We start from the raw sequence: 25,100 nt of genomic DNA on the forward strand, positions 1-25,100 counted from the left end.
GACTCACTGTACAGGTACTATGAGCATAATACTAACGTATAAAAAAGGCAGAAGCGTGTTTATGAGGATATACGCTTAATTTTTTTATTTTACTCTGTTGTACGTGTGCCTGGGTGCATGTGTGTAGAGGCAAGAGGCCAATACTGGGTATCTTCCTCATTCTTCACCTTATTTAAAAAAAAATTTTTTAAGAAAAATAGGATCTCACACTGAACCTAGAGCTGCTTGTCCAGACTATAGCCAGCAAGCCCTGGGGATCCCTGCTGCCCCCCCCCCCCCCCCGTGCCAGGAGCACAGGTTGAGGTCAGCATACCTGGCTGTTGCAAGGGATTCAAACTCAGGTCCCTGTGCTTACACAGCAAGCCCCTTATTACTAAGCCACCTCCTGAGCCCCTACAATAGTAATTCTTATTTTATTTTATTGTTTTGGTTTTTCGAGGTAGGGTCTCTCTCTATCCCAGGCTGACCTGGAATTCACTATGGAGTCTCAGGGTGGCCTCGAACTCATGGCGACCCTCCCACCTCTGCCTCCCGCTCTCTTGGGGTTACAGGCTGGGATTAAAGGTGTGCGTCATCACGCCGGCTAATTTTTTATTGTGAAGAAAACAGAATTTAAAAAAAAAAAAAAGGAAAAGGAAACAGAACTATAAAACTTTAGACAGGATGGAGAGATGGCTTAGCGGTTAAGGCGCTTGCCTGTGAAGCCTAAGGACCCATGTTTGGCTCCCAGATCCCACATAAGCCAGATGCACAAGGTGACGCATACGTAAGGTCCCACGTGTGCACAAGGTGGTACATGCACCTGGAGTTCTATTACAATGGCTGGAGACCCCGTCACACCAATTTTCTCTGTCTTTCATTTAAAAAAAGGGGGGGGAGGGTTGGAGAGATGGCTTAGTGGGTAAGGCACTTGCCTATGAAGCCTAACGATCCAGGTTTGAATCCCCAGTATCCATGTAAAGCGAGATGCACAAGGTGGCACGTGCATCTGGAGGTCATCCGCAGTTGCTAGAGGCCCTGGCGCAACCATTCTCTCTGTCTTTGTATCTGCCTCTCTCTCTCTCTCTCTCTCTCTCTCTCTCTCTCTCTCTTTTTCAAATAAATAAATATAAATAAAATATTTTTTAAAGGACCATCTGGGGGCTGGAAAGATGGCTTAGCATTTAAGGCATTTGCCTGCAAAGACTAAGGATCCAAGTGTGATTCCCCAGGACTCACATAAGCCAGATGCACAAGGTGGCACATGCTTCTGGAGTTTGTGTGCAGTGGCTGGAGGCCCTGGCGTGCCAATTCTCTCTCTTTCTATCTGCCTCTTTGTCTCTCTCAAATAAATTAATGTTTAGAAAATAAGGCCATTCTATTGGGCTTGCCTCCAAAAAAAAAAATTAAATTAAATTAGAAGATATATACCAAAAATATTCTCCTTAATAGTGCGACTGCAAAATAAGCCCTTCTTCCAGCTTAGACTTTAAATTCATACATAGTTTAACAAATACTGTATTGATAATTAAGTTAAAAATGTCTCTCTCTCCAGTTTTGCCTCCTATGAGCAAAAGAAAGAAGAATATAGGCCAGCGTGGTGGCGCACGCCTTTAAACTCAGGGGGGCAGAGGTAGGAGGATTGCAGTGAGTTTGAGGCCACCCTCAGACTACAGAGTGAACTCCAGGTCAGCCTGGGCTAAAGTAAGACCCTACCATGAAAAGCCAAAAACAAAATAAATATAATAATCATAAAATAAAAATTAAAAATAGCCGGGCGTGGTGACGCACGCCTTTCAGCCCAGCACTCGGGAGGCAGAGGTAGGAGGATCGCCGTGAGTTCGAGGCCACCCTGAGACTACACAGTGAATTCCAGGTCAGCCTGGGTTCGAGTGAGACCCTACCGAAAGAAAGCAAGCAGGATGTAGATAAAGTGAATGGAAAGAGTTAGAAAAGAACAGCCAAGAAAAGCTCAGGGAGAAAGTGCGCGCCAGGATCAGGTAGGTGCAGGGCCGCAGGGCTGGTCAGCGACCCGCTCCTGCCTGTTCCTATCTAGATCACCAATGCCTCGGTGTTCGCCTTCAGCACAGTCACAGCTTCTATGGTGTTCACATTTTCACAGAAAATTGGCAGTCTTAAGTTGTAGAGAATGCGCTACGTTATTTCAAACAATTTTAAACCTTAGGTTCACAAACCTCTATAAAGTTTGTTAAATGCAGGTGTGTCAAAAGGATCCGTTAAATGGCCAAAGTTTGGTTTGGGTAACCCACTGAAAATAAAACAAACATCAGAATTTAATTGGCAAAAGCCTTTATAAACAGTATCATTAGGGATGCTTAACGGATATACTTATTATCAATCTAGTCGCCATCTTTCTGACTAACAAGCATTTTTGGCAGGAGTAAATGGGTAGCAACAAAGACATTAAAAACTGACTTTAAGTCTATTCTTAACCTCAGTCTCAATAACTGAAAAGCTTGTATTAACTTACAGGAGATAGAAAATGATTAACTGAAGGGAATTTACCACCCCTCTAAATTCCAGCATTTACTATCAGCTCTATTTAATAACAGTGCTCCTCCTTAAAATGTCATTCGGTATAATTTACACTAGAAAATACACTTTATAAAAGTAACAAACATATGAGAGAAATATGTACAAAATACTATATAAGACACCGGTATTGGTTCCTCACTCTAAGGGCGTCTAATCTACTCCGAGGTGTGTTCCTTAAGTGTGTGGGGTGTTTATAATACAAAAACAAGTACATATATATATATACTTATATAAAAGTTCCTGTCTTGTTACAAGTTTTCTGCGTGTATGTGTATATACATATGCATGTGAGATGTATATAATTGTTTTCTACATAGGGTCTTACTCTACTACTGACAGACCTCACATTCACTCTGTAGTCCCAGGCTGGCCTCGAACTCACAGCGATCCTCCTACCTCTGCCTCCCGAGTGCTGGGATTAAAGGCGTGCGCCACCACACCTGGCTTGTTGATATGTTCTTTAAAGACATGGTCAATACAAATTCATATTACAGCAAAGATGTGTATTTCATTAAGAAATCAATGTTATTAGTGACTAGTCTTTAGAACAAGGCTTCAATGCTTCTCAGGAATTGACAGCTTCTATTAATTATAGCACTGACTTCATTGTTAAGCTTTCACAGTGCAAATGTTCCCACCTGTCATTTCACATTTCCCTAATTCACACTCTATCAGAAAAATTTTAAACTTCCTCAAATTTGGCATGGTTTTTATTAGCTTGCTATGTATTAAAAATTGCTTACCAATAAGGTTGGAGAAGTTGGCTTAGTGCTTAAGGCATTTGCCTGCAAAGCCCAAGGACCCCAGTTTGATTCCCCAGGACCCACAAGGGCCAGATGCACAAGGAGGTGCATGCATCTGGAGTTTGTTTGCAGTGGCTGGGGGCCCTGAGGTGCTCATTTTCTCTCTCTCTCTCTCAAATAAAATATATTTTATTTTAAAATATTTTTTAAAAATAATGTAGTCAGTACAATTTATTCTAAGCTAATTTTTCTTTCATAAATTTAAGCTAACTGTGCATAAGGTGATGAATTGGAAAAAGCTATTAGTTTATACCCCTGATGCCAAAAAACAAGCCCCTAACTTATTATTTTACTAAAATGCAAACTAAGAGTAGAAATAAAGACAGTGGCTTCAAAATTAATTGTCTGTAACAAAGATACATTTACTGAAGGAGGGCGTTACCATGGGATATTTTTTATAATCATGGCAGTTGTTAATAAAAAAAATATTGAAGAAAAAAAAGGTACATTTGTCTTTTACATTCTTTTGGTATTACTTGTGTAAATATAAGGTAGATTAAAAAAAAAATTTTTAAGCCAGATATGGTCGCCCATGCCTTTAATCCCAGCACTTGGAGAGGCTAAGGCAGAAAGAATGTCATGAGTTCAAGGCCACCTCAAGACTACAGAGTGAATTCCAAGTCAGGGTGGGCTAGAGTAAGACCCTATCTCAAAGAAAAAAAAAAAAATAGAAATATCCAGGATTGGAACCCTATATGCACTTCCTAATAAAAGTTTACTTTGGGGCTGGAGAGTTGGTTTAGCAGTTAAGGCACTTGCCTGTGAAGCCTTAAGGACCCATGTTTGACTCTCCAGATCCCACCTAAGCCAGACACACAAAAGTGAGGCAAGTGGAAAGTCACACATGCCCATCAGGTGGCGCAAGTGTGTGGAGTTTGATTACAGGAGGTCAGGTCCTGGTGTGTCAAGTCTCTGTCTGTCTCTCTCTGAAATAAATTTTTTTTAAATGTTTAAGTTTACTTGGATCAGCTATATAAAATTGTTTTTTTTTTTAGGCAGTATGAAAGTAAGATATCTACAAAATTATTTCTTTTATGGGAAAAAACACTGCAAATTCCAACAACTGACCTGCAAGAATAATCTTTTGGAAGCAGAGGTGCTATGGGACAGGGGACATAACTAGACATGTTCTTCAAACACCCTACCCAGTAACAGAAAAGCTCTGATTTGCATAAAAAGAACAATAAGTTCTTCAGAATTATTGCTTAATATTAGTTTCCAAGCCTGTAAATTTTGAACTATAGAAACTATGGAAATCAATTCTTATCTTAGTTTTCCCTCTCAAAAGTTCTGTGACCTTAGTCCAGGAGTGGTGGCGCACGCCTTTAATCCCAGCACTCGGGAGGCAGAGGTAGGAAGATCGCCGTGAGTTCTAGGCCACTCCTGAGACTACATAGTGAATTCCAGAACAGCCTGGGCTAGAGTGAGACCCTACCTTGAACAAACAAACAAACAAACAAAAAAAAGGTTCTGTGATCTTGCCAAGGTTACTAAACTTCACGTCTCAGTTTTATAACCATTTTTTTAAAAAAAGAAAGAATGTCTTGGGCTTTATACAAAAAGATATGTCCTTTAAGTGTACTAGTTACAAAAATAAATATCTTACTTGTTTGGTATCTGTGAGAAGATTTCAGTCACCCACTTTTCCAAAGTATCCAGTGTTTCTTAAAGGAGGGCAGAGAGAAAAAAAGCAACATACAGTATCATTATTCACCATGGACATATAGAAATTTATAAACATTTAGCTATAAAACAGAAGAAACATACTAATACAAGAAAGATGAACAGCAGATAAGAAAGTCTTTAAAAATCCTACAATTTTGATAAAGTTAGAAAAGATGCACAAGTTAAAAAAAAACAACTAATAGGGACTGGACGGATAGCTTAGTAGATAAGGCACTTGCCTACAAAGCCAAAGGACCCAGGTTTGATTCCCCAGGACCTACATACGCCAGATTCAGGAGGTGGTGCATGCATCTGGAGTTTGTCTGCAGTGGCTGGAGGACGCACAAAGGTGAGGCAAGTGCAAGGTCACACATGCCCACTAGCTGGTGCACACATCTCGAGTTTGAGGGCCCTGGCATGCCAATTCTCCCCCACTCCACTTCACATAAAGAGAAAGAAAGGGCTGGAGAGATGGCTTCATGGTTAAGGTGCTTGCGTGTGAAACCTAAGGACCCAGATTCGATTCCCCAGGACCCATGTAAGCCAGATGCACAAGGAAGGGCATGCTTTTGGAGTTTGTCTGCAGTAGCTGCAAGCCCTCACATGCCCATTCTCTCCTTCTCCTTCCCTCCCTCTCTCTCACAAATAAATTTAAATTTCAAAAATATTTTTAAAATATGATATATGGCTCTCTACCTGCTTTATCCTCTCCCTCTTCTTCTCTCTTAAATAAGTAATTAAAATTTCTTTTAACTAAGAGAAGTAAAAACAAAAAAGGCCGGCCGTGGTGGCGCACGCCTTTAATCCCAGCACTCGGGAGGCAGAGGTGGGAGGATGACCGAGTTCGAGGCCACCCTGAGACTCCATAGTGAATTCCAGGTCAGCCTGGGCTGGAGTGAGACCCTAGGTAAAAGGAAGAATGTTTTTGGTTTCCACACGATGACTCACACTATACCCTATTCCTCTGGCATTGTATTGCTGTTTTATTCTTCCGCTTCATATGAGCCTTTATAATAACTCCATGATATTTGTTGATGCTTCTCCCTGCAAGTCTTTCTAGGGGCCACGTGCGCGCACGTTATCGTTGGCCTTCACCCTCGCCTCAGCTGGATTCATGACCCCCAGGAGGCACACCTCTGGGCATGGCTGCAAGAATGCTTCCTGACAGTTCTGATGCCAGAGGGAAGCCCTAGCCTGACATGTCAGTGTGGCACCATGCCAGGCACTGATGTCCCGGACTGAACAAGAAGGGACAAAGAAGAAAGCAGCTGAACACCAGTGTTCCCCTTTCTTTCTTTCTTCCTTCTCCCCCCCGACCCCCCGAGGTAGAGTCTTGCTCTAGCCCAGGCTGATCTAGAATTCACTATGTAGTCTCAGGGTGGTCTTGAACTCCTGACGACCCTCCTACCACTGCCTCTCGTGTGTGGTGTTCCCTTCTCGCTGATTCCTGGGGATGTGAGGAGTCCCAGCTGAGTACTTCCTACACCATGAACTCCACCCACTTCCAAGACGGGCTGTAGCCTCCAACCATGAGCCAAGGAAACTCTTAAATTAGCTTTGAAAGGTATTTTGTCAGAATAACTAGAAAAGTAACTAGTACGATGTGTGATCTCGAACTTTACTTATCCCTTTGCTTTTCATCTTTTTTTTTAAATTTTTTTTTGTCTTATTTATTTGAGAGCGACAGACAGAGAGAGAAAGAGGCAGAGAGAGAGAGAGAGAGAGAGAGAGAGAGAGAGAGAGAGAGAAAATGAGCGCCAGGGCCTCCAGCCATTGCAAACGAATTCCAGATGCGTACACTCCCTTGTGCATCTGGCTAACGTGGGTTATGGGGAATCGAGCCTTGAACTGGGGTCCTTAGGCTTCATAGGCAAGCGCTTAACTGCTAAGCCATCTCTCCAGCCCTGTTTTTCATCTTCTTGATGTAAGGTCTCACTCTAGCCCAGGCTGACCCGGAATTCACTCTGTATTCTCAAGGTGGCCTCGAACTCACAGTGATCCTTCCTCTGCCTCCTTGGTGCCGGATGAAAGGTGTGTGCCACCACGCCCAGCTTATGCCTTTCTTGTATTTCTTTTTTAAATTTATTTATTTGAAAGAATGACAAAGGCAGATATATAGAGACAAAGAATGGGTACACCAGGACCTCCAGCTACTGCAAACTAAGTCCAGATGCATATGCCATCTTGTGCATCTGGTCTATGTGGGCATTGGGGAGTCGAACCTGGATACTTAAGCTTTGCAAGCACTTTAACTGTCAAGCCAACTTTCCAGCCCCATTTCTTTTTATATTTGTTTATTGGCAGGGAGAGGGAAAGGGAAAGGGAAGAGGAAACAGAATGGATGCGCCAGGGCCTCTAGCTGCTTCAAGTGGACTCTAGATGCACATGCCACTTGATACATCTGGCTTTACTTACATGTGTACAGGGGAATTAAGCTCAGGTCTTTAGACTTTGTCTTCAATACCACTGAGCCATTTCTCCAGGCTCTTTCTTATATTTCATAAGAAAGTCTTTTGAGAGGGCTGGAGAGATGGCTTAGTGATTAAGGCATTTGCCTGTGAAGCCAAGAGACTCAGATTCAATTCCCCAGGAACCACGTAAGCCAGATGCACAAGGGGCACATGTGTCTGGAGTTTGTTTGCAGTGGCTGGAGGCTCTGGTGCATGCACTCTCTCACTGTCTGTCTCTCTTCTCTCTTTCTCTCTCTGCTTGCAAATAAATAAAAATTGAAGCCGGACGTGGTGGCGCACGCCATTAATCCCAGCACTCGGGAGGCAGAGGTAGGAGGATCGCTGTGAGTTGGAGGCCACCCTGAGACTACAGAGTGAATTCCAGGTCAGCCTGGGCTAGAGTGAGACCCTACCTGAAAAAACCAAAAACAATAAATAATTTTTTTAAAAAAGTCTTTTGAAATTTCTTGTAAAACATGATAAAAAAAGAAAACATTTTAGATTTATTTAAGTGACCCATCACTACATCACACTATTTCCACCAGGCACTCAAGTTTCAGTAATTCTCAGCAAGGAAGTCTGGGAACGTAGCTTAGTGGCAGGGCAAGCAGTTAGCATGACAGATGTCCTGAGCTCAACACCCAGTACTAAAGGAGAGGGGGCATAAGAGCAACTGAGTTTGGATCTCTAGATGCCATGTAAACAGCCCCTCAGGGGAGCAGAGGCCCCCCAAGCTACAGGATCGATGAAGAGAGCAGGCCCCAAAACAAAGACCAGCAGGAGAACAATGGAACCAGGCACCCAGCGTTCCCCTCGGCCAGGGAGGCCAGCACCACCCCGCTGCCGGCAGGCATACGGGGCGCATGCACGCTGCGCGTACACATCCATGCACACGCGCACACAAAGCAAAACGGTAGAGACTGTTGAGCAATAATTTAGTAACCGATTCTAGAAAAGTCTAAAGAGATTAAAATAGAAAGAAGATAGAAGAAAGCTACTAGGGAAAAATTAGGATTAATTACAAAAGATGGTACAAGAAGAAAAAGACCAGACTAGAGTGAAACCCTACCTCAAAAAAAAAAAAAAAAAATCAAAATATATATACACACACACACACACACACGTATCTATACACATACACACACGTGACCGAGAATCTTTTCCTTTTGTTTTTTGTTGCTTTTTGAGGTAGGGTCTCACACTAGCCCAGGCTGACCTGGAATTCACTATGTAGTCTCAGGCTGGCCTCGAACTCACGGTGATCCTCCTACCCCTGGCCTCCCAAGTGCTGGGATTAAAGGCGTGCACCAGCATGCCCAGCTTTCTCAGTGTTACATGGAAGATATTTCTGTCACTACTACTGTAATTGTTCTCAATCACCTTTTAAAATGTTTTTTAATTTATTGATAATTTTATACAAGTATATAATGTATTTTTCTCATATTCACTTCCCATTACCTTCTCCTTTTAAATTTTGTTTGTTTGGTTGGTTTTTGAGGTAGGGTCTCACTCTAGTCCAGGCTGACCTGGAACTCACTATGTAGTCTCAGGCTGGCCTCGAACTCACAGTGATCCTCCTACCCCTGGCCTCCCAAGTGCTGGGATTAAAGGCGTGCACCAGCATGCCCAGCTTTCTCAGTGTTACATGGAAGATAATTCTGTCACTACTACTGTAATTGTTCTCAATCACCTTTTAAAATGTTTTTTAATTTATTGATAATTTTATACAAGTATATAATGTATTTTTCTCATATTCACTTCCCATTACCTTCTCCTTTTAAATTTTGTTTGTTTGGTTGGTTTTTGAGGTAGGGTCTCACTCTAGTCCAGGCTGACCTGGAACTCACTATGTAGTCTCAGGGTGGCCTCGAACTCACAGTGATTCACCTGCCTCTGCCTCCCGAGTGCTGGGATTAAAGGTGTGCGCCACCACGGCCGGCTTATTTTTAAGTTTTTAAAAAAATATTTATTTATTGGTTTTAAAGGGAGAAAGAAAGAGAGAGAATAAGAATGGGCACACCAGGGACTCCAGAAGCTGGAAACAAATTCCAGATGCGTGCACCACCCTGTGCATCTGGCTCACGTGGGTCCTGGGGAAACGAACCTCGGTCCTTAGGTTCTGCAGGCAAGCGCTTTAACCGGTAAGCCATCTCTCCAGCCCCCAATTACATTCTCTTGACTCCTTTACTCCTCCCGCGGAACCCCTTCCTCCCAAATAGTCCTACTTCTACTTGGATGTCTTTTGAGGAAACTATTAAGATAGTAATAGATACCTTTGGATTGAACAACCAGAGTCATGTAATGAGCGGAGTAGTAACGCATCCAGAACTCTCTCAGCCTGGCGTGCGTATCGATGTTGTTCTTTTTGGGTTCATGTTTGAGAGTATCAGCATTTCCTATTTAAAAAAAAAAAAAGAGAGAGAGAGAGGGTTGAAAATAACTACAAAGAGTCGGGCGTGGTGGTGCACGCCTTTAATCCCAGTACTTGGGAGGCAGAGGTAGGAGGATTGCCATGAGTTCAAGGCCACCCTGAGATAACAGAGTTAATTCCAGGTCAGCCTGGACCAGAGTGAGACCCTACCTCGAAAAACCAAAAAAAAAAAAAAAAAAAAAAAAAAAAAAAGAAAATAACTACAAAGGACTGAGTTTACTTTGTTCAATGTCTTCTATACCAAAAATGCATGTTCTAGAAGCTTACAAGAACTATGAAATAATCCAAGTGATGCAAGAATGTTAAGCTAGCATATGATAGATATGTAAGAAATTAAACTCTGGCTGGGAAAACCTCCTCAACTTCCTTGCAAAACAGTCAAGTGGGCTGGAGAAATGGCTCGGTGGAGCCTGCCTGCAAAACCTAACGACCTGGGTTCAATTCCCTAGTACCTACATAAAGCCAGATGTGCAAAGTGGTGCATGCACCTGGAGTTGGTTTGCAGTGGGTGGAGGCCCTGGTGCATCCATTCTCTCCCTCTCTCCTCTTTGTCTCTGTGTCTCTCTGCATGCAAATAAATAAGTAGTCAAGTATTTGATTTACGGTTTCCTCTCAAAATTATCTTACTCATATTCTGCCTAATTCTTAAAAAAATAAAATACATACAGCCAGGATGCCCTGTAAGATGTACATAAACTACAAAGATACAGGAAACTAAAACACCCTCTAAATTAAGTACACTTTAGATCAACTTATCCCAGTTTGCACTCTAATTTAACTGAATTAACACTAGCTGTTGACTGAATTCTACCAGCAATAAAAAGCCATCATATGGAAAATGGAATTTCAAAGGGGAAAGTGGGGGGGGGGGGGGCGGGGAGGGAATTACCATGGGATTTTTTTTTTATAATCATGGAAAATCCTAATAAAAATTTTTAAAAAAAGAGAAAAAAAGTTTTTTTAAAAAAAGCCATCATAAACCAGGTGTGGTGGAGCACGCCTTTAATCCCAGCACTCGGGAGGCAGAGGTAGGAGGATCACCATGAGTTTGAAGGCCACCCTGAGACTCCAGAGTGAATTCCAGGTCAACCTGGGCTAGAGTAAGCAATCCCCCAAACCCGCCTGCCAAAATAAATACTAGTTAAACAGTTTACCAGTTAAACAAAATTAGGTCACAGCTCAAAAACTATTAGAGGGGTCTGGAGGGATGGCTGAGCGGTTAAGGCGCTTGCTTATAAAGCCTAAGCTCCCACGTTCAATTCCCCAGATTCCACGTAAAGCCATATGCACAAGGTGGCGCACACGTCTGGAGTTTGTCTGCAGCCTTAGAACGCCCATTCTCTCTCTCAGAAACTATTACAGGGGTGGAGAGATGGCTTAGAGGTTAAGGCGCATGCCTGCAAAGCCAAAGGACCCAGGTTCAATTCTCCAGGTCCCATGTATGCCAAATGCACATGGTGGCACATGTGTCTGGAGTTAGTTTGTACTGGTTAGAGGCCCTGGCACACCCATTCATTCTCTCTCTGATAAATAAATAATTAGAGAAAGCATTCCCGAGTCTCTGTTGATAAATGGACACATCAAGCTGAGGGATGGCACGGACTTAGAATCAGATAAACAATACTCACATTCCATAGCCGATCCTTACTGCCTGTGTGACTGAAGACAATTGGACAACTTCCTTGTTCATCTTCAAGTGAAGACGCTAATGGTACCCCATCCCTTATAATCCTGATAATGACCAGATGAGGTCACATTCGTGTACGCTGCTGAACCTCAGGCTCTGTCCTCGCTCTAAGCAGTATGGGAATCACACAGACAAGCACAATGGCTTCCCGCTTGAAGCTACCCAGCTGCCCTAGCAGGGTAAGGGTTCCTAGGTTCCCTGGCTTTCTAATTTCCTTTTTTTTTTTTTTTTTTTTTTTAATTTTTTGTTTTCTTTCGAGGCAGGGTCCCACTGTAGCTCAGGATGACCTGTAACTCATTCCGTAGCTGCAAGGCTGCCCTCTTAATCCTACCTCAGCCTCCCAACCCCTCAGTGCTGGGATTAAAGGCAAATGCCACCCATGCCCAGCTCGCTCTTTGTTGTTGGTTTTTCGTGGTATGGTCTCACTCGAGCCCAGGCTGATCTGGAAGGAATTCATTCAGTACTCTCAGGGTGGCCTTGAACTCACGTGATCCTCCTACCTCTGCCTCCCGAGTGCTGGGATTAAAGGCGTGCGTATTTATTTTTTTAATATTTTATTTCTTTGAGATAGAGAGAGAATGGGCGCGCCAGGGCCTCCAGCCACTGCAAACAAACTCCAGACTCATGTGCCCCCTTTGTGTATCTGCCAGCCCATTTCTTTTTTAATATTTTATTTTTCTTTATTTGTTTGAGAGAATGGGTGTGTGAGGGCCTCTAGCCACTGTAAACAAACTCCAGGCACTGTCACCCTATGCATCTGTCCTATGTGGCTCCTGGGGAATCGAACCTGGGTCCTTTGGCTTTGCAAGCAACCACCTTAATTGCTAAGACATTTCTCCAGTGCCTGGATTTTTTATTTTTATTTTATTTTATTTTTTTTGATATAGAGTTTCATGTAAGGTGTCTTCAAACTCACTATGTAGCCACAGATCATCTTGAAATTCTGATCTCCTGCTGGAATTACAGGCATATACCTCCATGCCAGGTTTTGCGTGATAATGGGGACCGGAGCCCGGGCTTCCTACATATGAGTAAAGTACTCTACCAACTGAGCTACAGTACCCAGCATATTCTTTATCAGCTTTTCTAATCGGTCTTCCTTCCCAAGAAAATAGGAAGTAAGATGAATCACTTAGTATCTTACCCCAGAAAAATTTCCCCATAGGATGTCCTGGTCTGGCAAGGCTTCCAAACAACATCTCCTTTCTATTGGCATCAGAAGGTCTTGCAAGTTGATATTCTGTCAGTAGTGAAGAGACACTTTTAGATAAAATGAAAGTTTATTTTCTGGCAATTAAGAGCTTATAGATTTGGGGGAAAAAAAAAAAGGAAGCAGAAAAGGTGGGTTTTATATACAAATTACATGTGCTTTTTTTTATTTCAGAGAAAGAATGGGCATGCCAGGGCCTTCAGCCACTGCCAACTCCAGACACACTTGCTACCTTGTGCATCTAGTGTACGTGGGTGTTGGGGAATTGAACCCAGGTCCTTTGGTTTTGCAGGCAAGTGCTTTAATCACTAAGCCATCTCTCCAGCCCACAAATTATATGTTTTAAAATGGAAGTTGGGAACTCAGTCACTTAAGCTTGTTACTTTGGTAAATCACCTTTCTCTAATTGCTTTATTATTTTTTTTTTTCCACCAAAGTAAGGTCTTGCTCTAGCCCAGGCTGACCTGGAATTCATTATGTAGTCTCAGGGTGGCCTCGAACTCATTGTGATCCTCCTACCTCTGCCTTCCAGGTGCTGGGATTAAAGGCATGTGCCTCTACGCCCAGCTGTTTCGTTATTTTAAGGTGAAACAATGTAGGTAATCTGAAGTTTTCAGGTTTACACTTCACTGAAGGGCTACAGAAATGGCTTAGTGATTAAGTCGCTTGCCTGCAAAGCCAGATGACTCAGATGCGATTCCCAAAGACCCACGTAAGCCAGATGCTCAAGGGGGCACATGCATCTGGAGTTCATTGCACTGGCTGGAGACCCTGCATGCCCATTCTGTCTGCTTCTGTCTTGCAAATAAATAAATAGAGCTGGGTGTGGTGGTGCACACTTGTAATCTCAGCACCTGAAATTCCAGCACAACCATATAGTACATACACATAACAAAAATAAAAAACAAGGCGGGCATGGTGGCGCACGCCTTTAATCCCAGCACTCAGGAGGCAGAGGTAGGGAGAGAGCTGAGTTCAAGGCCAGCCTCTGACTCCATAATGAATTCCAGGTCAGCCTGAGCCAGACCTACCTCAAAAAAAAAAATAAATAAGTAAAATAAAAGGGAGAGAGAGAAATGGCTGCACCTGGGCCTCCAGCCACTACAAATGAATTCCAAATGCATGTGCCACCTTGTGCATCTGGCTTATATGGGTGGGTACTGGGGAATTAAACTTCAGGCTTTACAGACAAGCACTTTAACCCCTAAGCAATCTCTCCAGCCCAAGTTACACAACATTTTGTTTCTTGCTTTATCGAGGTAGGGTCTCTCTCTAGCTCAGACTGACTTGAAATTCACTATGTAGTCTCAGGATGGACTTGAATTCAGTTATCCTCCTACCTCTGCCTCCCAAGTACTGGGATTAAAGGTGTGTGTCACCACGCCCAACTAAGCTACACAACTTTTCAAGTATATAAAGTATAACATGACTTAAACTCTTAAATATAATTAAGTATCTACTCCGACTTTGTTGTTTTTGTTTTTTCAAGGTAGGGTCTCACTCTAGCCCAGGCTGACCTGGAATTTACAATGTAGTCTCAGGCTGGCCTCGAACGCACACTGATCCTCCTACCTCTGCCTCCCGAGTGCTGGGGTTAAAGGCATGCGCCACCACATGGCTTTCTACTCTGATGTTTTAAAAAAATATTTTCTTTGTTTATTTGCAAGGAGAAAGTGGAGAGGGCAAGAGCAAGAGAGAAGGGCAGGCCGGGACCTCTAGCCATTGCAAACAAACTCCAGACGCAGGTGCCACTTTCTGCATCTGATTTTATGGGGGCGCTGGGGAATCGAAGCCCAGCCAGACTCTGCAAACAAGCGCCTTAACTGCTGAGTCATCTCTCCAGTCCCTACTCTGATTTCTGAGACGCGGTCTGACAACGCAGGCTGATCTGGTCTGGAATTTACTATCTGGCTCACAGTCCTCCTGCCTCAGCCGACTGAGTGCTGGGATCACAGACACGCACTAGCACACTTGGGGGAGGTCCAGGGGTCCCGTGGGGGGCGTGATAGAGTTACACACCCAGTACCATAAAGATGCATTGTGTATACACACACATATATAAGAAAATTCACCGAAGAATGCATTAAGCGTGCACATCAATCCACATATGCGCTATGTGCATAGAAACACACAACCAACATAGTATATACATATAAAAAATATATAATACAGGGATATGCAGGAATGGCTTAGTTAAGGCATTTGCCTACAAAGCCAAAGGACCCAAGGTTTGATTCCCCAGGACCCACGAAAGCTACATGCATCTGGAGTTCTTTGGCGGTGTGTGGTTTGATTCAGGTGTCCCCCATAAAGTTAAGGGTTGTGAATGCTAGGTTCTCCCAGCTGATGGAGATTTGGGAATTAACGCCTCCTGGAGGGTGTGTATTGCTGGGGGCGGGCTTATGGGTGTTATAAGCCAGTGTCCCCTTGCCAGTGTTTGGCACACTCTCCTGTTCCTGTTGTCTACCTTATGTTGGCCAGGGGGAAATGTCTATCCTCTGCTCATGCCATCATTTTCCCCAGCCATCGTGGAGCTTTCCCTTTGAGCCTATAAGCCAAAATAAATCTCTTTCTCCTAGAAGCTGCTCTTGGTTGGGTGATTTCTACCAGCAATGCGAACCGGACTGCAACACAGTGGCTGGAGGCCCTAGCATGCCCATTCTCTCTCCCTCTTTCTCTGTCAAATAAATAAAAGTAAAATACTTAAAACTGAAAAAATATATACATAAATATATATATTGTTGCAAACAGGTTCACACTGCTGGTACAAATCACCCAACCAAGAGCAGCTTCTGGGGAAAAAGAGGTTTAATTGGCTTACAGGCTTGAGGGGGAAGCCCCATGATGGTATGAGCAGAGGGTGGACGTCACCCCCTGGCCAACATCAAGTGGATTATAGCAACAGGAGTGTGTGCCAAACACTGTCATGGGAAAACTGGCTACAACAACCATAAGCCCTCCCTCAACAATACACCCCCTCAGGGAGGCTTCAATTTCCAATTGCCAGCAGCTGGGGAAGCAAGCATCCAGAACACCTAAGTTTATGGGGACACCTGAATCAAACAACCACATCCCAACCCTGGCCCCCATAAATTGATAACTATACATAATATAAAATGCACTGCATGCAGCCAATTTTAAAATTCCCCATAGTTTCTTTTTATCAATTCCAATGATGTTCATACATCCCCTAGTCCAAGATCTTTTAACTGCACAAGACTTAAAAAAAAAAAAAAATTCAACCAATACAAGATTTAAAACATCCAAGGCAAACACCAAACTCTGTAGCTTCAAGTCCAACAACTCTAGCCAGTGACAAATCTTCAAGTCTGATAATTCTAACCAGCAACAAGTCTCTGGCATTATAATTCCGCACCCCGCCTTCGGCCCCTCCCCCAAGCTAGGATATTTAAAGTCCTGGAGAACTTCATCGGGGCCAGCAGCTTTCCTTAGCAGCCATCTCGTGGTCCCGGCATCTCCAATGGGTCTCCACTGCAAGCCAAGTTTCATACTCATGGCCCCATAGGGTCTCCATGCAGGCACCCAGCAAACCTGCTTCACACTGCCCATAGCCATTTCCAAAACACAAGACCGTGTCGCGAACTTAATAGCCCTCTCTTTCCTGCATTTCTTATATTCCACAATACCAGGTGGGGTACCAATTTGTTAGTCCAGGGGGGAATAAAGCAGACTTTGAAGAACAGGACACTCCTTGAGCACTCAGGACCTTCAAAAGAGTCCACATTCTCCCTGTTGCCCCAGCACAGGTCAGCTGGCGCAGTCTCGAGGGTTGTAATCTCTCAGTTGCAGCTGAACAGGCAACAGTTCACCCCCAAATTTTTTTTCTTTCTGTGCCATATTCCCCTGCTCACACCAGTTCATTTCTACGCAAAGCAACCCTGCACAACTTCTCAGGACACAGGCGTAACTGCAAGCCTCACTCAAACTGCTAGCCCAGTCCAAGCAAAGCTCTTTCTCACCCTCATAAGCCAAACCTCACAGTCCATAGTTCTTACTGCCTTCAGGTCTTGCAGCTCTGACCAGGATAGACCATCAAGCTGTACTTACAGCACTGCAAGGCGTCTCTTAGGCCAAGTTTCAAATCCTTCCACATTCCTCTTGAAAATCAGCTCCAAAAGGCCAAAGCCACACAGTCAGGTGTCTAGCAGCAACCTCACTCCTCGGTACCCCTTACTGTTGCATCAGGTCACACTGCTGGCAGAAACCACCAAACCCGGAGAAGCTTATGGGAAAAGAGGTTTATTTTTTGGCTTACAGGCTCAAGGGGAAGCTCCATGATGGCAGAGAAAACGATGGCATGAGCAGAGGGTGGACATCACCCCCTGGCCAACATCAGGTGGACAACAGGAACAGGAGAGTGTGCCAAACACTGGCAAGGGGACACTGTTTATAACACCCATAAGCCTGCCCCCAACACTACACCCCCTCCAGGAGGTTTCCATTTCCAATTGCTATCAGCTGGGAAGCCTAGAATCCAAAACACCTAGGTTTATGGGGGACACATGAAGCAAATTACCACAACACCCATAAGCCCGCCCCCAACAAAACACCACCTGCAGGAGGCATTAATTCCCACATCTCCATCAGCTGGGAACCTAGCTTTCAGAACACCTAAGTTTATGGGGGACACCTGAGTCAAACCACCACAACACCCATAAGCCCGCCCCCAACTATACACCGCCTCCAGGAGGCGTTATTTCCAGAATCTCCACCAGCTGGGAACCTAGCATTCAAAACACCTAAGTTTATGGGGGACGCCTGAGTCAAACCACCAAACAAATACTTATGAAGAAAACAACATTAGAAAGCATTGAAGATGCTTAAAACATTAGGACGAGATGGCGCATGCATCTGGAGTTCGTTTGTAGTGGCTAGAGGCCCTGGCACAACCATATTCATATTCTTTCTCTCTATACATACACACATACATACATACATACATATATATATACACACACATGCACATACACACATCTCCCTCTTTCAAATAAATAAAGTATTCAAAAAAACAAGGGCTGGACAGATGGCTTAATGGTTAAAGTACTCGCCTACAAAGCCAAAGGCCCCAGGTTCGATTCCCCAGGACCCATATAAGCCAGCAGCACAAGGGGGCACATATGTCTGGAGTTTGTTTACAGTAGCTGGAGGCCCTGGTGCACCATTCTCTTTCTCTCTCTTTCTCAAATAAATAAATTTTTTTTTTAACTTTTTTATTTATTTATTTGAGAGTGACAGACACAGAGAGAAAGACAGGTAGAGGGAGAGAGAGAGAATGGGCGCACCAGGGCTTCCAGCCTCTGCAAACGAACTCCAGACGCGTGAGCCCCCTTGTGCATCTGGCTAATGTGGGACCTGGGGAACTGAGCCTCGAACCGGGGTCCTTAGGCTTCACAGGCAAGCGCTTCACCGCTAAGCCATCCCTCCAGCCCCTCAAATAAATAAATATTTTTAAACTTAAAAAAAAAATCTCAAAAGATAAATAAACCAAAACCCACCACCCTTTCAGTTCTTGCGATTCTATCCTGAATGAGACATTTACTTGCTTTAGGAATAAACGACACGTCTCTTTCAATGGTCGAGTTTGAAAAGGAAGAACAAATTTGATCAGTAGCTACTTCAGTAAAAGAAGAACAACCCGTGCCTTACCACTGTCGACAGCTTCAACCTCACGGTCGATGGCGTCTCTGATCATCAGGGGGTGGATGAAGAACTGGGCCCACCTGAAAAACAACAGGCACTTCTGTTTTTGGTTGCTGGCTTCAATCAATGTCCACTTGTTTTTGCTTTAATCTATTTTATATGTGAGAGAGAGAGAAAGTGGGAGAGGGAGAGAGAATGGGCGCGCCAGGGCCTCCAGCCACTGCAAACGAACTCCAGACGCGTGCGCCCCCTTGTGCAGCTGGCTTACATGGGTCCTGGGGAATCGAACCTGAGTCCTTTGGCATTGCAGGCAAAACTGCCTTAACTACTAAGCCATCTTCTCCAGCCCCACTTATTTTTTATTTTAATATTTTATTTTTATTTATTTATTTGAGAGAGGGAGGGAGGCAGAGAAAGAGAGGAAGAAAGAATGGGCACGCCAGGGCCTCCAGCCACTGCAAACGAACTCCGGACCCATGCACCTCCTTGTCCATCTGGCTTACATGGACCCTGGAGAATCAAACCGGGGTCTTTTGGCTTTGCAGGCAAACAGCATAACTGCTAAGCCATTTTCTCCAGCCCCACTTATTTTAATTAACCAATTTTACTACATTGGAGATTTAGCTTGGAATGATGTGATATAACAATCAAAATAATCCGTTTCTATAATTTAGAGTCTTGTAGAATAATTTTTGTCTTTGTGAAATAAATCACTCACAGAAAAATACTTAAGCCTTCAATATATAGATGAATGCATAAGTACAGGCATTGAACTAACTCTCCCAAGTGAAGGAGAGACCAGACAACACTAGAAGCACCTGATATCTATCTACCCCTCCTGTTATTCTATAAGGTCTGGTTTTGCTTATAGTTTTATTTTATTTTATTTTTTTAATTTGAGAGCGACAGACATAGAGAGAAAGACAGATAGAGGGAGAGAGAGAGAATGGGCACACCAGGGCTTCCAGCCTCTGCAAACGAACTCCAGACGCGTGCGCCCCCTTGTGCATCTGGCTAACGCGGGACCTGGGGAAGCGAGCCTCGAACCGGGGACCTTAGGCTTCACAGGCAAGAGCTTAACCGCTAAGCCATCTCTCCAGCCCATGGTTTTGCTTATAGTTTTACAACCCTATACCTATTTCAAAACCACTGATTGTCAACCTTTTTTTTAAAAAAAAAAAAAAATGATTTATTAGAGACAGGGAGAAAGGGAGAAATAGAGAATGAACCACTGCAAACGAACTCCAGATGCATGTGCCACCATATACATCTGGCTTGCGTGGGCCCTGGAAAAATCAAACCTGGACCCTTAGGCTTCACAGGCATGTACCTTAACCACTAAGCCATCTCTCTCTAGCCCAACTTTTTTTTTTTGGTTTTCTAAGGTAGGGTCTCGCTGTAGCTCAGGCTAACATGGAATTCACTATTCATGTTGGCCTCGAACTCACGGAGATCCTCCTACCTCTGCCTCCTGAGTGTTGGGATTAAAGGCGTGTGCCACCACGCCTGACCTGTTCACTTTATTTTTTTTCCTTCATCCTTATCCCAAAAGACATCTTTCAGAAATTTCCTATCCGTACCCCTGCCTTTTTTTGGCAGTGCTAAGGATGAAACCCAGGGCCTCCTCACGCCGAGCAAGCATTCTGCTGTGGGGCTATGCATCCCTGCTTCATGATGTGGAGCACTGGCTGGAGCTCAGTGATGGAAAGCGCTTGCAGAGCCAGCCTGATGACTGTCTTGAACTCCAGCGTCCACGTAAAGCCAGGTGCAAGTAATGTGAGCTCCAGGCCAGCCTGAGATTACATAGTGAGCTCCAGGTCAGCCTGGACTAGATCTGGAAAAAACAAAACAAAACAAAACCAAAAAAAAAAGAATTGTGGCCGGGGGTGGTGGTCGTACACGCCTTTAATCCCGGCACTCAGAAAGGCAGAGGTAGGAGGATCACCGTGAGTTCGAGGCCACCCTGAGACTCCAGAGTGAACAAGAATTGTGTTTGGTAAATTACATAGTTATAAGTGATATACAAGTGCAGGTTAAATACCATAGAAACTATATGATCACATATGCATTAAAATATATGCATTACTTTGTAAAAATTAATTGGTTATCTACAGACTATAAAATCAGAAACATCTTGACTCTTTGCTTGTTTTTCCATATTTTCTATAAGATAAGGGAAAAAAACTATCCAGTCAAATCATGAAACTCAAAAGATTTCTAAGCATTGGTTTTATGTGATTTCAGAACAAGAAATAATGTTTTGGGCTGGAGAGATAGCTTAGCAGTTAAGGCACTTTTCTGCAAAGCCAAAGGACTCAGGTTCAATTCAATTCCCCAGTACCCACATAAAGCCAGATGCACAAGGTGGCACATGCATCTGGAGTTTGTTTGCAGTAGATAGAGGCCCTGGCATGTCCATTCTCTCTATCTGCCTCTCTCCCTATATATACATACATATCTCATCTAATATTTTTATTTTTGTTTACACACACACACACACATATATTCATTTGACAGAAAAAGAGGGACAGAGAGAGAGAATGGGCAAGTCAGGGCCTTCAGCCACTGCAAACAAACTCCAGACGTGGGAGCCCCCTTATGCATCTGGCTAACATGGGGTCCTGGGGAATCAAACATTGGTCCTTTGGTTTTGCAAACAAATGCCATCCCTCCAGCCCTTAAATTATTATTTTTTAAAGTAAGAAATCAGTTTTGGATTTTTTGTTGGTTGGTTGGTTTTTTTGGGAAGGGAGGTTTTTTGTTTTGTTTTTTTCTTTTTTCAAAGTAGGGTCTCACTCTAGTCTAGGCTGACCTGGAAATCACCATGTGCTTTCAGTTTGGCCTCGAACTCACGATGATCCTCCTGCCTCTGCCTCCCGAGTGCTGGGATTAAAGGTGTGTGCCACCATGCCCGGCTTTGATTGGTTTTTTGAAACAAGGTCTCACTCTAACCCAGGATGACTTGGAACTCACTCTGCAGCCCAGTCTGGCCTCAAACTCATGGTGATCCCCTCACCCCAGCCTTCCTAGTATTGGGGGTGTGCCACCACATCCAGATGAGGTAAGGCGTATTTAATAGTGTAGTTTTTTTTTCCAAACATTCTAGTTCTGTAGAATGAAAATACTGCCTGAAAAGACCATATAACATGTCCAATCTCTTAACAGTACAATGGTACTAAATTATTAAGAATAAAATATACTCGGGCTGGACAGATGCCTTAGCTATTAAGGCACTTGCCTGCAAAGCCAAAGGACCTTGGTTCGATTCCCCAGGACCCACATAAGGCAGATGCACAAGGGGGTGCATGCATCTGGAGTTCGTTTGCAGTGGCTTGAGGCCCTGGCATGCCCGTCTCTCTCTCTCTTTCTCTCTGCCTCTTTCCCTCTCTCAAATAAATAAATAAAAATAAAAGTATTTTAAAAGTATATATACACACACACACACATACATTCTCTCTTTCTCTCTCTCTCTCTCGCGCGCTCTCTCTCTCTCTCTCTCTCTCTCTCTCTCTCTCTCTGATTTCGTTACCTGTCCAGGGCTTCCTTGAAATACTTCCGTTGCACATCAAACTGAAAGACTGTGCGTTCACAGTCCGTTGAGGCGTTATCGCTGCCGCCATGTTTCTTCAGGAAGGCATCAAATCCATTTTCATCGGGGTATTTCAAACTACCCATGAACACCACTACAGAACAAGAGCAAAAAGTCCCGTGTACACAAAGGTACTGATGAGTGGATAATGAAGATGTGGCACATTTATACAATGGAGTTCTACTCAGCGGTAAAGAAAAATGAAGTTATGAAATTTGCAGAAAAATGGATGGACCTGGAAAGGATTATACTAAGTGAGGTAACCCAGGCCCAGAAAGCCAAGCGCCACATGTTCTCTCTCATATGTGGATCCTAGCTACAGATGATTGGGCTTCTGCGTAAGAAGGAAAATACTTAGTAGCAGAGGCCCAGTAAGTTAAAAAGGAGACATAAAGGGAAGAGAAAGGAAGGGAGGAGGGTACTTAACAGGTTGGTATTGTATATATGTAACTACAATGATTGAGATGGGGAGGTAATATGATGGAGAATGGAATTTCAAAGGGGAAAGTGTGGGGGGCAGGGAGGGAATTAACATTGGATTTTTTTTATAATCATGGAAAATGCTAATAGAAATTTTAAAAAATAAAATAAATAAATAAAGCAATTAAGTAAGAAGTTTACCTTCAAATACCTTAAAAATACAATATAAAAAAAGCAAGTAATTCAGAAAAACAAATACAGGTGCATGCACCTGACACAGTACAACATCCCCATAGGGTTTTACTCATGTATTTACAATGAAATTGTGGCCCTTGTTTTGCTTTGCTTGTGTACTGATCATTCCTTTCCACTTTCTAGGGGGTTTGGGGTTTTGTTGTTGCTGTTTTGTTTGCTTTTTTGTTTTTCAAGGTAGGGTCTCACTCTGGCCCAGTCTGACCTGGAATTCACTATGGAGACTCAGGGTGGCCTCGAATTCATGGTGATCCTCCTACCTCTGCCTCCTGAGTGCTGGGATTAAAAGTGTGCGCCACCACACATGGCTTTAAAAAACAAAAAAAGCCTATATTTTAAAAATGGGCTTCACTCAAATCCTTGATATAAATTATACTTTAGCGTGCCTAAGTCTCAACCCATGATTAGTCATAAATCATCTTTCTTTTTAGCTTACTCTCTTGTTAAATGTAATCATTCTACACATTCTGCGTCAAACCAATTTGCTAATCATTGAGATCAATCCATACAGACTTAGGGAGGGGGGGTGGGGAGAAAAAGAAGAAAAACGCAAACCACAGCCAGGCAGGGTGTTGTTCAAGGTCTTACTGTGCTCCAGAAAGTGTGCGAGCCCGGGCAGATCGTCTGGGTCGGCGAAACTCCCAACTCCGACACAGAGAGCGGCTGCAGACTGCAGTTAGGCGGAAGACACACACAGAGAGGGTACGGGGGTCAGTCCTGAACCAGTGGGGCCACCGCCTCTCCTCCGGAGGAGCCACTGTTCCAAGAAGGAGGTCTGCCAACGCAGCTAACACACTGCTGCCCCTGAGCATCGGGAGGAAGCGCAGCAAGGTGAAACTCACCAGAACTCTGTCAGTTTCACCCTGCTGCTCCTCCACTTGCCATCCTGCCAAAGGCTGACCAGGCTCGGACCTGAGGGGAAAGAACAAAAGGAAACACAGGGGAACAGGCCGCCCACCCCAACAGCCCTTCAGGTGGGTGGGTCAGAATTCTGAAGCAAGCTTATTCCCCCCAACTATCAGATGTTGGAAATTGGTAGGGACTCACAGGTAAGGGCAAAGACCTGGGAATAATTCAAACGTGTTCAGAACCGGGTGTGGTGGTGCACGCCTTTCATCCCAGCACTTGGGAGGCAGAGGTAGGAGGATCGCTGCAAGTTCGAGGCCACCCTGAGACTACACAGTGAATTCCAGGTCAGCCTGGGCAAGAGTGAGAGCCTACCATGAAAACACCCATGGGCTAGAGTGAGACCCTACCTCAAAAACACCCAAAAACAAACAAAATAAAGGTTGGGCTGGAGAGATGGCTTGGCGGTTAAGTGCTTGTCTGTGAAGCCTAAGGACCCCTGGTTTGAGGCTTGATTCCCCAGGACCCACGTTAGCCAGATGCACAAGGGGGTGCACTTGTCTGGAGTTCGTTTGCAGTGACTGGAAGCCGTGGCGCACCCATTCTCTCCCTCTCTCTCTCTCTCTTTCTCCCTCTGTCTGTCGCTCTCAAATAAATAAACAAAAAAAATTTTTTAAAAAGGTAGTAAAATAATCTTTTAGGAAAATATTTTAACAAAAAAGCCCACAAAAATAGTAAGTAAAGTGTTAAAGATAAAATCCTTAGCTATTAAAAAATTACAGGCTGAGCATGGTGATGCACACCTTTAACCCAGTTCAGCCTGGGCTACAGTGAAACCCTACCATGAAAGCCCCCAAAAAGGGGGCTGAAGAGATGGCTTAGTGGTTAAGGCACTGGTCAGCAAAGCCAAAGGACCAAGGTTCGATTCCCCAGGACCCACATAAGCCAGATGCTCAAGGTGGTAAATACATCTGGAGTTTGTTTGCACCAGATGGAGGGCCTGGTGTGCCTATTCTCTCTTCCATCTGCCTTTCTCTTTCTTGAAAATAAATAAATAAAATAGAGACAATAAAAAAAAAATTTTCAACTAGATTTTAAAGAGGCTTTTAGTTCTTTAATTCTTATATTATAGATTATTACTCAATATACATTTACTCAATTCCTTAGGAAAATAGTTTTAACAAAAAGTGGCCAAGAGTTACACAAAACTCTGCATTTAAAATGATACCATTAGCCAGCCGTGGTGGTGCACACCTTTAATCCCAGCACTCGGGAGGCAGAGGTAGGAGGATCGCCGTGAGTTCGAGGTCACCCTGAGACTACATAGTGAATTTTAGGTCAGCCTGGGCCAGAGTGAGACCCTACCTCAAAAAAACAAAACAAACAAAAATACCATTATATCATTGGTTAAACAACATTTTTCAAAACCAGAATGAAAGCAGTTAATTTGGAAACAGGAAAGTAAATATTAACTTTTCGGAAAAAAAAAAAAAAAGGTAGAGTCTCACTTGAGCCCAGGCTGACCTGGAACTCACTCTGTAGTCCCAGGCT

General features: G+C 43.7%; 1 protein-coding gene across 1 annotated transcript in view; it reads right to left on the bottom strand.

The window, feature by feature from the left end:
* Positions 1-25,100, bottom strand: part of Nrdc (nardilysin convertase) — a 78,694-nt gene that overhangs the window by 31,344 nt on the left and 22,250 nt on the right. The window contains exons 4-10 of the mRNA XM_045139395.1: positions 23,292-23,373; positions 21,972-22,125; positions 18,449-18,522; positions 12,716-12,811; positions 9,727-9,849; positions 4,945-5,002; positions 2,175-2,248 (exon numbers count right to left, since the gene is read on the bottom strand). Of these exons, the coding sequence (XP_044995330.1) occupies positions 2,175-2,248; positions 4,945-5,002; positions 9,727-9,849; positions 12,716-12,811; positions 18,449-18,522; positions 21,972-22,125; positions 23,292-23,373 (661 nt within the window). The remainder of the gene's footprint in view (positions 1-2,174; positions 2,249-4,944; positions 5,003-9,726; positions 9,850-12,715; positions 12,812-18,448; positions 18,523-21,971; positions 22,126-23,291; positions 23,374-25,100) is intronic.

This window comes from Jaculus jaculus, chromosome 21 (genome assembly GCF_020740685.1).
Source record: "Jaculus jaculus isolate mJacJac1 chromosome 21, mJacJac1.mat.Y.cur, whole genome shotgun sequence".
Lineage (NCBI taxonomy): Eukaryota > Metazoa > Chordata > Mammalia > Rodentia > Dipodidae > Jaculus > Jaculus jaculus.